General features: G+C 45.5%; 1 protein-coding gene across 2 annotated transcripts in view; it reads left to right on the plus strand.

The window, feature by feature from the left end:
* The window catches only part of cfap58 (cilia and flagella associated protein 58), a 117,793-nt gene that overhangs the window by 43,252 nt on the left and 59,541 nt on the right, over positions 1–15,000 (plus strand). For both annotated transcript variants that reach the window (XM_031562556.2, XM_042703457.1), the window contains exons 12-13: positions 7,038–7,178; positions 10,800–11,023. In XM_031562556.2, coding sequence (XP_031418416.1) covers positions 7,038–7,178; positions 10,800–11,023 — 365 coding nt within the window. The remainder of the gene's footprint in view (positions 1–7,037; positions 7,179–10,799; positions 11,024–15,000) is intronic.

Consider the following 15,000-nt stretch of genomic DNA (forward strand, 5'->3'; position numbering starts at 1 on the left):
TGTGTGTGAGTGTGTGCGTGAGTGTGTGTGTGTGTGTGTGTGTGTGTGTGTGTGTGTGTGTGTGTGTGTGTGCGTGTGTGTGTGTGTGTGTGTGTGTGCAAGTGTGTGTGTGTGTGGTGGCGTTCGGTTCGTTTGAACGGTGTTCTGTTCGTCTCATTCATCTTGCTTCCTCGGCTGTGAGAACACCATTTTTCTCTCTTTGATACCCCCAGTAACATGAAAAAGGATGGCTTAAGGAGAGGAGTTTTAAGAGAGAAAAGGAGAGAGAGAGAGAAAGAGAGAGACAGACGAGGAGACGAGTGGAACAAGCACGGAACGAGCGTTATCTTCTTTGAAATGATTACGCAATCGGAGAAATCTTTGTGCTTGGGTGTGCTTGATGCAGACGGCATAGGCATCCTCTCTCCCAGAGGAAGATACCTGCGTTTTCTATGCCTTCCTCCCTCCCTCCCTTCACTCTTTTTTCTCGTCTCTTTTTCTACATCTGTCGTTATTTCTGTCCGTTAGTCTCATTCCGAGTCATTTGTCCACTTCAGGCTCCCTTGTCTCCCTCTATTTTTCTTTTTTATTGGTCCATCTTTCTCTCTGTTTATCTTGCTTTGTCTCACTGATTTTTTTTCTCCTATTCCTTCTCTCTCTCTCTCTCTCTCTCTCTCTCTCTCTCATTTTCTCCCACTCTTGTTATACCACCTATATTACAACAGGGTTTGATATTTGACAGCTCACCCCAACATGCGGGGGGGGAAAGGGTGCGTCAACATGACAGTGAATCAAAACGCTGCAGTTGTCGGACAATCTGAATTTACTACACTCCGTCTACAGATGAAAAGAACCACCAGACAAGTCTCTTCTCACACACACACACATATACACACACACATACACACACACATTCACACACACACACCTGTACTATGTACTGAACCTTCCGGGCCACAGACATTTCCATCCGACCAGTTCAGCTTTAGCTCACTGTCACTGTGCATAGCATCAATAGAACTCATAATAATTCAACTCAATCTCTCAGGTTAGTTTATGTCATTGATCAGCATCTGTCCTTATCAGCTAACAGTAGGCCTGTATGCTGTCATTCATTATGTATTGCCACAGTTCAGGGCCCCACCTGGAAAAAAGAGGGGTGGAATTAAAAATATCTTCATTGGTAAGAGTGTGAAGTAGTAGACTTCTGAGTTTGAATTAATAAAACAAAATTACGGTTTAATATTTAATTTTGCAGTTAACTTGCTTCTATCTTAGTCGCCATTGACAGAAGTTAAGCTTTTATGAGTGAACTTACCTTAACCTTAAGTTAAATCCATTTTTTTTTTAATTTACAAAAAATATTCTTGTCATGATTCACAGCATCACAGTCTAAAATGTTTGACCACCACTAACTCACCCCACGCCCCAATGGGCCTCTCTTCAGATCCAGCCCCTTGGCCACTCAAGCCTCTCCTCTCCCCCAGCCGGAGTGCGCTGATGCTGGGACACATTTCCTCTCATGTCCTGGTCACCCGTAGAGGCTGTAAGGGCCGCTTCATGTTGTTGTTGTTGTTGTTGTTGTTGCTGTTGTTGTGTGTGATGGGGCTTGTGTTGTCCATGGTGTCCATTAGACGCACTGGCTAAAGCCCCACTTCCCGCTTTGAAGAACCCCCCCCCCCCCCCCCCCACCCCGAGGGTTGGCTGCCTCTCCTGCCCTTTCTCTCCTCTCTCCTGTGGCCCTAACCCCCTCCCCTTACCAGTGCCTCCACGAAGAAGCAATTAGGCCACTTCATAGGAATTCATTAACATTTTAATGAACAAGGGAGTGGAGGATTGCAGTCATACAGTGCAGCACTCCCATGAGAGCCGTTCAGACCATGGAGGGCAGGGGAGGGGAGAGGAGAGATAGAGAGAGGGGGGAGGGCAGAGGCAAGGGCAGGGGAGCTTTGGCCAGTCATGCAAAAGCTCTGGATTAGAAGTGTAGGGGGAGCGGTTCGGGGCGTATGGGGTGTTGGGATGAGGGGCAGAGGGGCAGAGCCTCAGGTTCAGGTCCCTCTGATTACCATGCAAAGCCCCAAGTCGGCATCGATCTCTATCCCCCTCCATCCTCAATCTTCCATCCCTCCTCTCTTACTACTACAGGCTTCACCTGGGCCTCTCCCTCAGTGTTGTGACCGCCGGTTTGCCCAAGAGAATAAAGGATGAGAGAGGGGGGAGAGATGGAGAGAGGGGGGGGGCAGATATAAAGAGGAGAGAAGTGTTTTGAAACGCTCGGTTTGAGAGCCCCTTGTCTGACTGTCCTCCCCCTAGTGCTGGCCCTTTTTGCCTCACAGGCTCTCTCATTTGTTGACCGGGAGCGAGAGAGAGAGAGTGAGTGCGAAAGCATTGGTTTTTGCTCACCTGTCAATCAACCTCCCGCCCCAAATGTCACTTCACCACGCAGTTGCAGATCCGGGCGATGGCGCGCTCTGACTGCGATATCAAGAGAGCGGCGGTGAACGGAGGTGAAGCCCTCGCGTAAGCAGCGCCCAAAGAGAACGAGAGACTCCTGCGGAACGTGCCGTGCACATCGATGCGCTCCCCTAAGGGGACTGTGGGATGATGAAGAGGATGGCGTGAGGTTTGCTCTCTGACTGCCATACCAAAAAGGATTCAGAGCGCCTAGACATCAAGGGGCGGCGCGGTGCGCTTTTTTCGGCCATGAGGAAGGCTTAAAGTTCCAGCCCGAGTGACGGCAGCTGTACTCGGAGGCCTGAACACAGCGGAATTGGGGGGGCGCTTGGGTGTAGCAGCGGCCAGTGAGTGTTAAGGTTCTTCAAGATACGCCACTCTTTGTTGCTCACCAAACGGAAATCACTCACATTGTGAGTGCAGGGGAAATGACCACGTAGCGAGCTGGAGGAACACGTCCTCTGTGCAGAGACAGGGGCTAGTGAGTGTTAAGGGACTGGTGTAAACACAGCATGCATTGCATTTATGGTGCTAAACCCCATATGAAAAAGGTCTGTTACAACCATCTAGGAAGCACACTTGTCAGGTACAATACTCGCACGATGAATCTGTGGTGAAGAGCTTGCATATACTTTTCATACTCAAATGGCATAATGCCCTTCAACATGCAAGGTAGGCCATATACAAAACATATGTTTTTATTACAGCATACGAAAGGGGCCAAAATAATGTGTTAACACACTGTAATCAGAATATATATATATATACTATACTGGCAATGACGTATGCACTCCATGAATAGCATGTATATGGTACCCTTAAGCTGCTATGGATTAGTCGCTCACACAGACAGTGTGTGTGTGTGAGTTGTGTGTGTGTGTGCAGTACCGGAGGCAATGGGTCCAACACTTTATCTCGATCACTCTCTGTCTCTGTTCCATTATCTCTCATTCTCTCTCCTGACCTGTCTGTCTGTCTCTGTCTCTGTTTTCCTATCACTCATTCTCTCTCTTGACCTGTCTGTCTGTCTATGTCTCTGTTCCATTCTCTGTCATTCTCTCTCCTGACCTGTCTGTCTGTCTCTGTCTCTGTTTTCCTATCTCTCATTCTCTCTCCTGACCTGTCTGTCTGCCTGTCTCTGTTCCCCTATCTCTCATTCTCTCTCCTGACCTGTCTGTCTGTCTGTCTGTCTCTGTCCCCCTATCTCTCATTCTCTCTCCTGACCTGTCTGTCTCTGTCTTTGTTCCCCTATCATTTTCTCTCCTGACCTGTCTGTCTGTCTCTGTCTCTCTTTGTCCCTTTTTCTCCCAGTCTGACTTTGTTGTCCATCTTACTGTTGCTCTCTCTCTCTCTTTCCTTCCTCTTATCTTTCTCTCTCTCTCTGGCTTTCTTCATGGTCATCTCTTTCCATGTCATTCTGTTTTCCCTTTCCTTTCCCTCCATCCCTGTCTCTTTCTCTGTTGTGTCTCTTTCTCCATCCATAAGAGCAGGGACCTAGCTGACGACTGCCCTGTTCCTGGGGCACTTCTGGTGAAGCTACACCATACGTCTCACATAGTCGTGTGAATGTCCTAACCCGTTTACATGGGTGCTGATTTTAAAGTAGCAGTAATTAGTTTAGTCTGAAACTGCCGTGTTAATTACCAAAAAAGGCAGTAGTAGGCACAGCACAGTTGGCACTGAGAAAAGCTTGCTAGCTAGCATGCTAACTGGTGTCTTATGGCAATATAGTGAAAACACAGGAGCACAGAACTACCTAGATGGCTAGTGGGAACGACAGATATACAAATACATGTCACTGAGTGGAGATGATATCAAAACTAGTTGCCTATAAAACATGCCTCAAAAAAGTGGGCAATTGTGGCACAGTGTTGGTTTAAAGAAAGGAGATGATTCATATTGAAATTGAAAGCCTTTATTGCCATTGTATTTGCATACAACGAAATTTGGAGCGCTGCTCCTGTTCGTGCCACGAGGGACAACATATGACAACACAACAATACAGTAAACAAAAAAAAACAAAGTGCTCCCCCTGAGGTACGTTGTAAATAAATAGATAGACATGAAGGTGATAGACATGAAGGTGCCTGGGGTGACATAATGACTTGCAGTAGAATAAAGTGACTGAAGTGTTAATATCACACATTGGAATGTCACGTTTTAGGGCATGTCTGGTCATGCCCTAGAGGGCCTGTACCGTCTGCCAAAGGGCAGGAGAGTTAAAGAGGTGGTGATCTGGGTGTGATGAGTCTTTCGTGACGGTTTTGGCCCTGCCGAGGTAGCACGAGCGGGCAACGCTTTCCCGGGAGGGGCCGTGAGCAGCCAGTGATTTTTTTGGAGCTGTGTTGATGAGTTTAAAAGTCTCCATGACACGCGTCGTAGACAGAGGTGCAGCTGTTACCATGGGCCCCAGAGAGCAGCCTGACGGCAGCGAGTGGGTTTGATGGACTCCCACAGAGAGTGCACGGGAGTCTCGAGTCTCACCAGTGTATACACGCAGGCTCATTTCATTTTAAAAAGGTCACCACCTGGCTAGACGATCACCCCCCGCCTTTTATATCATGCTGGGGTGGCCTTGTTTAAGTGAATGGTGCACACTCTGTGTGTGTGTGTGTGAGAGAGAGAGAGAGAGAGAGAGAGAGAGAGAGAGAGAGAGTAATTAGCAGAGGGGTGAAGCATGGTGTGCTGGTTGTACAAAACCACATTGTGCTCCAGACCTCATTCTGTTCAAATGTCAACATAGGTCTAGGCACAGGGGGCCCGAGGTGTGTGTGTGTATGTGTGTGCGTGTGCGCATGTGTGCTTGTGTGTGTGTGTGCATGTGTGTGCGCGTGTGTGTGTGTGCGCGTGTGTGCGTATGTCTCTGTACCTGTATGTGTTTTGTTGTGTGTGTGTATATGTATGTGTGCGGTTATGGCTGTGCATCTGCGTTTGTTCTATATGTTTTGTGTGTGTGTGTGTGTTGGTGTGTGTGTATGTGTGTGTGTAGGTGTGTGTAGGTGGCACACTCTGGGAGTAGGGCCAGCCTGGCTATTCCTGACCTGGGTGCTGATTATATCTCTAGTCACCCTGGATGCTATCGGTGTGAAACAGTGCCAGGAAACACATTTACTAAAGACAGGAAAATGTCTACACATGCACACACACACACACACACACACACACACACACACACACACACACACACACACACACACACACACACACACACACACACATATGCACACAGACACAGACAGACATGCACACACAAAAAGGTGCATACATAGGAACACTTACTTGTATGCACACACATATTATCATGCACATTGACCCTTACCCTGATATGGTTTTATGTGTGTGTGTGTGTGTGTGTGTGTGTTAATACACACTGTGACAGAGGCACACCCAGAGGTGCACTCACCCACTCTGTCTTTCTATTTATCTCTCTCTGTCTCCCTCTCTCACACACACAGCACACACACACACACACACACACAGCACACACACACACACACACACAGACAAACCACCTTTTTTGTCGTGGAGAGATGAAGGAGGAGGTTAAAAGCGATCCACACTCCGTCTGCTTCTGTTCCACTTTCTCTCCATCTCTGTCTTTGTCTTTTTTCACTCTGTCTCTTTTCTCTCTCTCTCTCTCTCTCTCTCTCTCTCTCTCTTTCTCTTTCTCTTTCTTATTTTCACTTTCCTCTTGGCTGCCGCAGGTGGTGACATCATCCCATTTTCCTTGGCAACCAAATAGGTGCGAAAATTAAGCAAAAAAAAAAAAACAGGGCAAAAATGACAACAAAAATGACAACAACATAGCGAAACAGAAAAGAACACCATCCATATGCTGTCTCCCACACCTTCATCCCTGACAAATGAAATGAAATGAAATGAAATGAAATGAAATGAAATGAAATTGCAAATCAAAGCGAATCAAAGGGCTTTATTGCCACAAATGAGTCCCCTGTTCCCAGAGTCATGTGTACAGGATGAGGGGAAACTGAAGACGATCTGTACGGGTCAAAACCTACACGCAGCAATTACTGTGCATAGATCCATATCAAGCCACTTAATCAACGAATAATACAGGAGAGAAAGACAAATTACACGCCACAAAAATGATTCACATTGTGTCTTACTTGGCATTATCATCTCTCTCTTTCATTCTCTCTCTCTCTCTCTCTCTCTCTCTCTCTCTCTCTGTCTCTCTGTCCACCCCCTCGCTCTCTCTGGTGACCAGAGAGAGAGATTTGATACCAATTTGTTTTGTTGTTTGTCTTAAAATGCTGCCGTGAGAGAAATAAATGTTTTGATCATATTTTCTTTGTTGATGTATGCATATGAATTCATTTATTCATTTTTTTTTATTATTTTTTTTTTATTTCAAACTTTATAAATGTCCTCTTAATTGTTTCAAAAAATGTTTATGAAAATCAGATGCTCTCTCTCTTTCTCTCCCTCTCTCTCCCTCCCTCTCCTTCCCTCCCTCTCTCTCCCTCTCTCTTCCTCTCTCCCTCTCTCCCTCCCTCTCTCTTTCTCTCCCTCTCTCTCTCTCCCTCCCTCTCCTTCCCTCCCTCTCTCTCTCTCTCCCTCCCTCCTTCTCTCTCTCTCTCCAGGCGGAGCTGCAGAAGCTGAAGCTGCAGGCCCAGGAGACAAAGCTGTTCATCGACAACCAGGAGGCCGAGGAGCGCAAGCTGCTCAAGATCATAGCCGACGCTGACGCTGAGAGGCTCCGACAGAAGAAGGAATTAGACCAGGTAGAGCCGTCTGAGAAGGGCTCTCTCTCTCTCTCTGTCTCTCTCTCTCTCTCCATCACTCGTCCGTCTCTCTCTCTCAGCTGCCCTCTCTTTCAGTGTCGCTCTCTCTTTCGCTTTCATTCGCGGTCAATCTCGTTCCCTGCTGACCTCTCTTTCATGCTCCCCTCTCACTCTCTCTGTCTCTCATTGGGTCTTTTTCTCCCTGTCTGACTTTGTTTGTCTTACTGTCTCTCTCTTTTTTCATTATCTATCTATCTTTCTCCTCTCTCTCTATCTCTCTCTATCTATCTTACTTGGGCTCTCTTCCCAGTCATCTCTTTCTGTGTCATTCTGTTTTTCTTTTCTCTCCATCCCTCTCTCTCTCTCTCTCTCTCTCTCTCTCTCTGCCTCTCTGCCTCTCTCACGCTTTCTTTGTCTCTTTTTCCATCCATTTCTTTGCCACCAGATAAAAGCCAGGAGCCTTACACTCCAACCTCATTAGAACACAGACTGAGCAGAGGGGCCTCGGAGGCGCCTGTGTGTGTGTGTTTGTGTGTGTGTGTGTGTGTGTGTGTGTGTGTGTGTTTGAGTGTGAGTGTGTGTACACTCGCACACTGTGAAGACTCAGTGATGGCTGGCTGGGCCTAAGCATGGATCCAAACAGACATTTTGGAAATCTACCCCCTTCACAGTTGTATTTTCATAACTCAGAATTCTTCACTGCGTCGGTATATATAGCATACAACAAACAGTGAGCAGCAATTCATTACGTAATACAGTGTATACCTCGGAGACAAGAAATACTCTTTTCTGATTGGCTTGCAGGGGTCCAGATATTTCTTTAGAATGGGACACATATGAAGTAGATCAAGGTTAATCTCAGTGCTCTGGAAAATTCTGTGGTAACTATAGCAACCATTGCAAATAACGCTTGATTGAAAAGCTGTCCACTGATAGAGGATATTACAATGAGTGTATAGTCAGGCAAGCAAATTAATGAAAAAAATAAATGTATTCTCTCATTTTGCCAAGTGGTGTAAATGTGATTAATTCCGTGGTTAAGTAACATGCTATCTGGAGAACTAGGAAGCTAACAATGATAGAACCAGAAATAGCAAACCAGCTGAAGAATTTGGGCTTAGCGAAAAATAGAACCAAACGTAAAGCAAACTATATCCTTATATATCCTATATCCAAACGGTATCCTTGTCCATGACTAAAGAAGCTGGCACCGCAAGCTTAACAGGTTGGCTTCTGAACCAGCTAAACCAGATGTTTCCTTTGTAGACTATGCATACTTGCTTAATCACGTTGTCGAGTTCTTTGCCTCTGATTCGTCAGTATTTTACAGAACACCTCAGCAGCCATTATCTTTACATAATATCAGAAAAGTGTTTTATTTGTGTGTGTGTGTGTGTGTGTGTGTGTGTATAATTACTATTATAAAGAGAGAAAGAAAGAGAGATGCCCACCTCATTCTAAAGAAAGAGTAGCGAGAGAACGGGTGAAGAGAGAGAGGAGATTTCCCCGTACATGTGACCCGTATCATCCGAGGGAGAGTGAGGGACATCCATCTCATAGTAAGGAAAGTCAAGTGAGAGAGAGAACGCATAAGAGAGAGAGAGGAAATCTCTTTGTAAAGAAAGAAAAGTGAGAGAGAGAGAAGAGAGAAAGCAAGAGGAGAGAGAAAGAGAAGATGCTGTGTATGTGAGGTGAGCAGGTGCCACGGTTGACACTGTGTGCACACGCACGCACACACGCACGCACACACACACACACACACACACACACACACACACACACACACACACACACACACACACACACACACACACACACAAACAAACTGAGCTTCCTGCTCCCTCCGGCCTGAGCTGCCAGACACAGCACAGCCCCTCTCACATGAAGGACACGGGCTTTGGTCCTTAATTCTGCTTCAAGAGACAGCCCTCCAGACACACACACACACACACACACACACACACACACAGATGCAGACATACACACACACACACACACATACACAAAGAGATGCAGACAAACACACACACACACACACACACACAGAGATGCAGACATACACACACACACACACACACACACAGATGCAGACACACACACACACACACACACACACACACACAGAGAGAGAGAGAGAGATACAGATACACACACACTCTGCCTCTTCCCTCTTAGTAAGCAAATTTGTGGTGACAAGCGTTGGTCTTAGCGGAGGCCTTGAGGGAGATGGCAGGAGTGCTGAGGACGTGTAATAATTAACAGCCCTTGAGTAGATAAGTAGACGCAACTCACAGAGGACTCTCCAAGACATAGCCTAGATTATGTGTGTGTGTGTGCATGCGTGTGTGTGCGTGTGTGTGTGTCTGTGCGTGTACGTGTGTGTGTGCGTGTACGTGTACGTGTGCGTGCGCGCGTGCGTGTGTGTGTGTGTGCGTGTGCGTGTGTGCTTGTGCGTGTGCGTGCGTGTGTGTGTGTGTGTGCATGCATGCATGCATGCATGCAGGCATGTTTGCTCACCCGTGCCTGTGGAGTGCATGTTTGCTTGTATGCGTGTGTGTGTGTGTGTGTGTGTGTGTGTGTGTGTGTTTGTGTGCAGTGTATGTAAATGTACTGTGTGTGTGTGTGTGCTTTGTGGAAAAGTATGTGATGAGGTGGAAACAAAGAATACGAAACTTCATATCACAGACAAAAGATTTGCTGCTGTCAAACAACGTGCCACATTTCAGCCTTACAGCCTCAACTTTCTTCTACCCTGTCAAAAATAGGAAAAAAAATAAAATAATAATATATATAAATAAATCAAAATAGAAGAAGACAAATCTTTCTTTTATCTGAGTCTCAACCCCCATCAAACACAGACAAGCTCTTTACAATCCCTCGCCCCTCTTTCATGTGTGCAGACTAACACAGCGCCACGCTGTTTTCACTTATCCACCGCTTTCTCCTTTTCATCTCTAATTGTTTATTGGTTATTGATGTAAATTAACCGCGACTGAAAATCAGCTGTGATGTGTCTTTGCTGTTACATCATTCTACGCGTCAAAAGTTGGCAAGTTTATGTGCGGGTCAAGGAAAACAAAAGGCACAAAGAAGAATAAAAATAGTGTGTCAAGAAAATGTCAGTGTATCTCTAGGCGCTAACCGCTTTTAACTGAATTTTACAGAAGCAGCTCAAATCTCTCTGTCTCTTTTCCTCTAACTGTCTGTCTGTCTGTCTGTCTGTTGCTGTCTATTTCTTTAATTCTTTTGTTTATTGTCCCCTTCCCCCAGGTGACCAGTGAGTGACACAACTTAATCATCTACATAGGCAGCCCAAATCTCTCTCTCTCCCTCTCTCTCTCTCTCTCTCTCTCTCTCTCTCTCTCTCTCTCTCATTCATTCTGTCTGTCTGTGTTCATTCTTTTTGTTTATTATTAAGTTGTTTTTCCTCTCTGTCTCCCTCGCTCTCTTTCTGTCTCCTCTCCCCAGGTGATCAGCGAGCGAGACAACCTTGGCACCTCCATAGGCATCCCAGATCTCTCTATATCTTTTCTTTCTGCCTGTCTTATTATGAAGTTATTCTATGTTTTACTCTCGCTATCTCTCCTTCTCTCTCCCTCTCTCCGTCTCACCTCGCCTCAGGTGATCAGCGAGCGAGACATCCTGGGCACGCAGCTGGTGCGGCGTAACGACGAGCTGGCGCTGCTCTACGAGAAGATCAAGATCCAGCAGTCCATCCTGAACAAGGGCGAGCTGCAGTACACCCAGCGGGTGGAGGACATCCGCCTGCTCAAGATGGAGATCAAGAGGCTGCGCCGCGAGAAGGGCATCCTCAACAAGACCGTCGCCAACGTCGAGGACCTCAGGTAAGGCAGGGAGCTGGAGCTGGAAACACAACGTAAACATGAGGATGCACTGAGGAACTTCTTGGGGTTGTATGTTGCTGTGCGTTGTATGTTTACTTTTACGTGAAATAAGATAAAGGGAGAAAGTAAACAAAATGTATTTAGCAACTGAACACAAGGAGGAATGCGCTATCACGAATAACATTATAACTGTGGGTCTGAGGGTCAAAACAGCTGTGATGTTATGCAAGTGAATACACTCCTTCAAGTGTTTGGTTTTCCAAAAAAAAATATGTTTTAAAGTGAAGCAATATCCCAAACAAGGTGCCACAAAATAATATTAAATTAATATTAAACTATAATATTTTATTATATTGCTATTTTTTCACCTCCAAATACTTTAACTATTGGCAGACTGTTGCTGTGCAACAAAGTAACAGAGGAATAAAAAACGGGTTTAGTCTTATAGCAGGTGATAAAACCATTTTTCCCTCAGATAGTGTGAATTTACGCTAATTCATTGCTAAAGATGTTTTTGTTTTCTAAGAAATGTCGCCCATCAGTATTGCTCCAATGGTTTCTCAGATGAACCTGTGTTTGAGTCACTAAGGCATCAAAATAATGTTAATGGCATGGCAACACATGCTGAATTGGATCGTCTCCAGGACCTCTGATAAGGTAGGTCAGTGAGAAAAGCGGAAAAAAATATAAGATGTAACACAGCATGACTGCTTTCCTCAGGAACATAATCTGCAATTTCAAGGACTCTTGCTCCGATTTTCTCTTGCCGCACAAGAGAGCGTAACACAATGCATTATGGGATAAAGCAATACAGTGTGACATCCAACATTATCCAATCCAATGTAAGCAGATATAACCTCACGGAAGACATCCCCACCAATGACGGGATGCCCCCCCCCCCCCAGGCATACCTGCCAATACATTCTCCAGTGTGTAAAGACCTCAAGTAGACCAATGAGCTAGATTGAGGCTTAAACTCAAAACTCGTTAATATATTTCAAACACATCATACAGTTTAATTTACTGTTTTGTGGCAAAACGGTCTCTTTCAAAAGCCTAGTTATATAATTCAAGGTGAGGTATGACCAAGTGTAAGGTTAACATGATGCAAAAAAAATCGTCTTGTGTCATTATTGTTGGACCATCAACCACAAGAATAGCACCCCTACAAATTCTTTAACACACACACACACTCACACACACACACACACACACACACACACACACACACACACACACACACACACACACACACACTCACACACACACACACACACACACACACACACACACACACACACACACACACACACACACACATAAGCTTACTGTAACATGAGCTGATGGCCCCATCTCTCTTTGCACAAGTGATCTTCTCATTCATAAATCCAGCACACACACACACACACACGCACACACACACACACACGCCCCCGGGGCATCACCACTGTCCCAAAAAACCCGCAGAGCCTCCCCGACCGATTGGTCATATTTAGAGTCAATCATTAATCAGGCTTGTAAAAAGATGACCCACACTGCAGGGAGTTAAAGCCTGAGGCTCCGTACTCCTCTCTCTCTCTCTCTCTCTCTCTCTGCACCCTGCTGTGCCACTGTAAGGCAGCGTGGAAGCAGGAGCTGTTCATTAGAGACGGCCAGTACGAGAGCAGGGCTGATGGAGAAGTGGCTTGAGAGAGAAGGAGAAAAGAGTTCTATCTTCTCCTTCTCTCCATTCTCTGGTCTCTCAACATTTCCCTTTCCACCCTCACTCCCCTCCTTTTCCATGTCTTTCTTTCCCCCCTCTCTCCTTCTCCTCTTACTCCTCCTCCTCCCTCTTTTTTTTTATCCACCAAATCTCTCTTCTTCTCCGTGGCTTCTCTCCATTCCTATCTCTCTCCGCCTCTCTGCTTCCACACTGTATCCGTAGTTTATGGTTTGCCATATACTACTGTAGCGTATGGTCTGTTGTCCCTCATTAAGGCCCAAATGTCAGACATCAAACGCACCTAAAACAAAACCCTCAGGGCCTCATTTACTAACATTGTGACCGCAGTGCCTTTACCAAACCGCATATAGCGCACAGTGTTTTTCCGCATTTTGCGTGGTATTTATCAAACCAGATCCTCGTTGCGTAATCAGCGCCTAACCCCGCCCATTAGTGTTAATAGTGCGCTGCTAAAATAGGGGAGAATGGGCCTGCGTGTTCCTGCCACCATGGATGATGAGTTAGAATTAGAATTAGAATTAGAATTAGAATTAGAGGTTTTGGTTCACGAGGTTACAGCAAACTTAGACCCCGTCCACACTAAATATAGAAACGCATAAATATGTTTCTGTTTAGCCCTTCTGTCCACACTAAAACAGCGTATTCCGACACTGAAACGATGCTTTTCAAAAAATCTTTGCTTTTTAAGGGTTGAACAGGACCGTATAGGTGCCTTTGCCTTCTGTTCAGAGGCTATCACGTCAAAATAAACATGTAAGGTGAAATAAACATGCTGCTCTGTCTCTACAATTTACTTAGTTTAGTTAGTGTACTTCAGGTTCAAGTTATTTTCCTGAATAGATACGCGTTACTCCTACGCAGAAGGTGAGCACTGTACTCGGTGTGCTTGAACGATGGGTGGAAATAAGGGTATAAACCATACATGGAGTGGCTTCTGGGTAAGACCTGGCCGAACAGCTAGATGGGAATTTTTTTTATATGCCTATATTAAATGATATATCAAAAATAAACATTATTAGAAGAGTTATAGAAGAAGAGTTAACAAGAGTTAAACAAATAACATTTCTGATGTTCGTATTTTTCAAATTTCTCGCACGCACATAGTTTTCATTTAGCAGCTGATTTGTCATGCTAAAACACCTCTTGTTTCGTTACTTATACATAATTAGGCGCACTTTACACATCTCCTCCCATCTCTTTGCGACGAACACCCACTTTCCCTTATACCCTCCCAGCAGCGGTAATCTGCACTTTTAATCAAGTGCGCCGCCTTTGTAAATACGGTTTTATGTCTTTACCCGCTATTTGCGCAGAAATTACGCCTGAAATGGGCGCAATCCTGTTAGTAAATGAGGCCCTCAGAGTATTACTGTAGCGTATGGTCTGTTGTCCCTCATTAAGGCCCAAGTGTCAGACATCAAACGTACCGAAAAAACAAAACCCTGAACCACAAGGCTTACATCCTCCCGTCAACTAAATACAAAAAAAAGCCTCCCCCTCACACTTTTAAAACCCCATTCACATTGTGTACAACCTGACACAACAACCCCCAGCATAATATCATTTATCAATTTATAATAAGCAGAGGCAAAGTGAGAGAGGGAGGCAGAGTGAGAGGGAGAGAGAGGGAGAGAGAGGGTGAGACAGAGAGAAGGAGAGAGAGAGAGAAGTAGGCACAGACAAAGAGAGAGGGAGAGAGAGTGAGAGGCGTAAGTGGTTTCAAATACATCTCTGCCTAATACGCCTGTAATTGCGGCATCTCCGAATATAATAAAATAATACGCCAGACTACAGATGGTGCCCCCGTTCACCCTTCTGTTTTAACTTATTTTTTTCCCCCAAAAGGTTCTGGACCACGAGCAGTTCCGGACCAGCTCATTTATATTTTCAGCTGTGGTCAGATACAGAGCCTGGCACACAGTTTGTACTGGCCTCATGAATCGTCTGTGTTCAGTCTCTTTCTCTCTCTCTCTCTCTCTCTCTCTCTCTCTCACACACACACACACACATACGCACACATTCGCTCTCTCTCACACATGCACACACATACTATCTCTCTCACTCCCTCTCCCTTTCTCAGTCTTTCTCTCTCACTCATTCTCGCTCTCTGTGGGACTGTGTGTCTGACACATTATAACAAATGACTGTACTGGTCTTCTTGGTCTTCTGCTCTTCTTTTGAAGTGACCTATTTTATTCTGCTCTAACTGTAGAGGAGGAACCAGGTGGAGAGAGAGAGGGAGAGAGAGAGAGAG

Source organism: Clupea harengus, chromosome 24, assembly GCF_900700415.2.
Source record: "Clupea harengus chromosome 24, Ch_v2.0.2, whole genome shotgun sequence".
NCBI lineage: Eukaryota > Metazoa > Chordata > Actinopteri > Clupeiformes > Clupeidae > Clupea > Clupea harengus.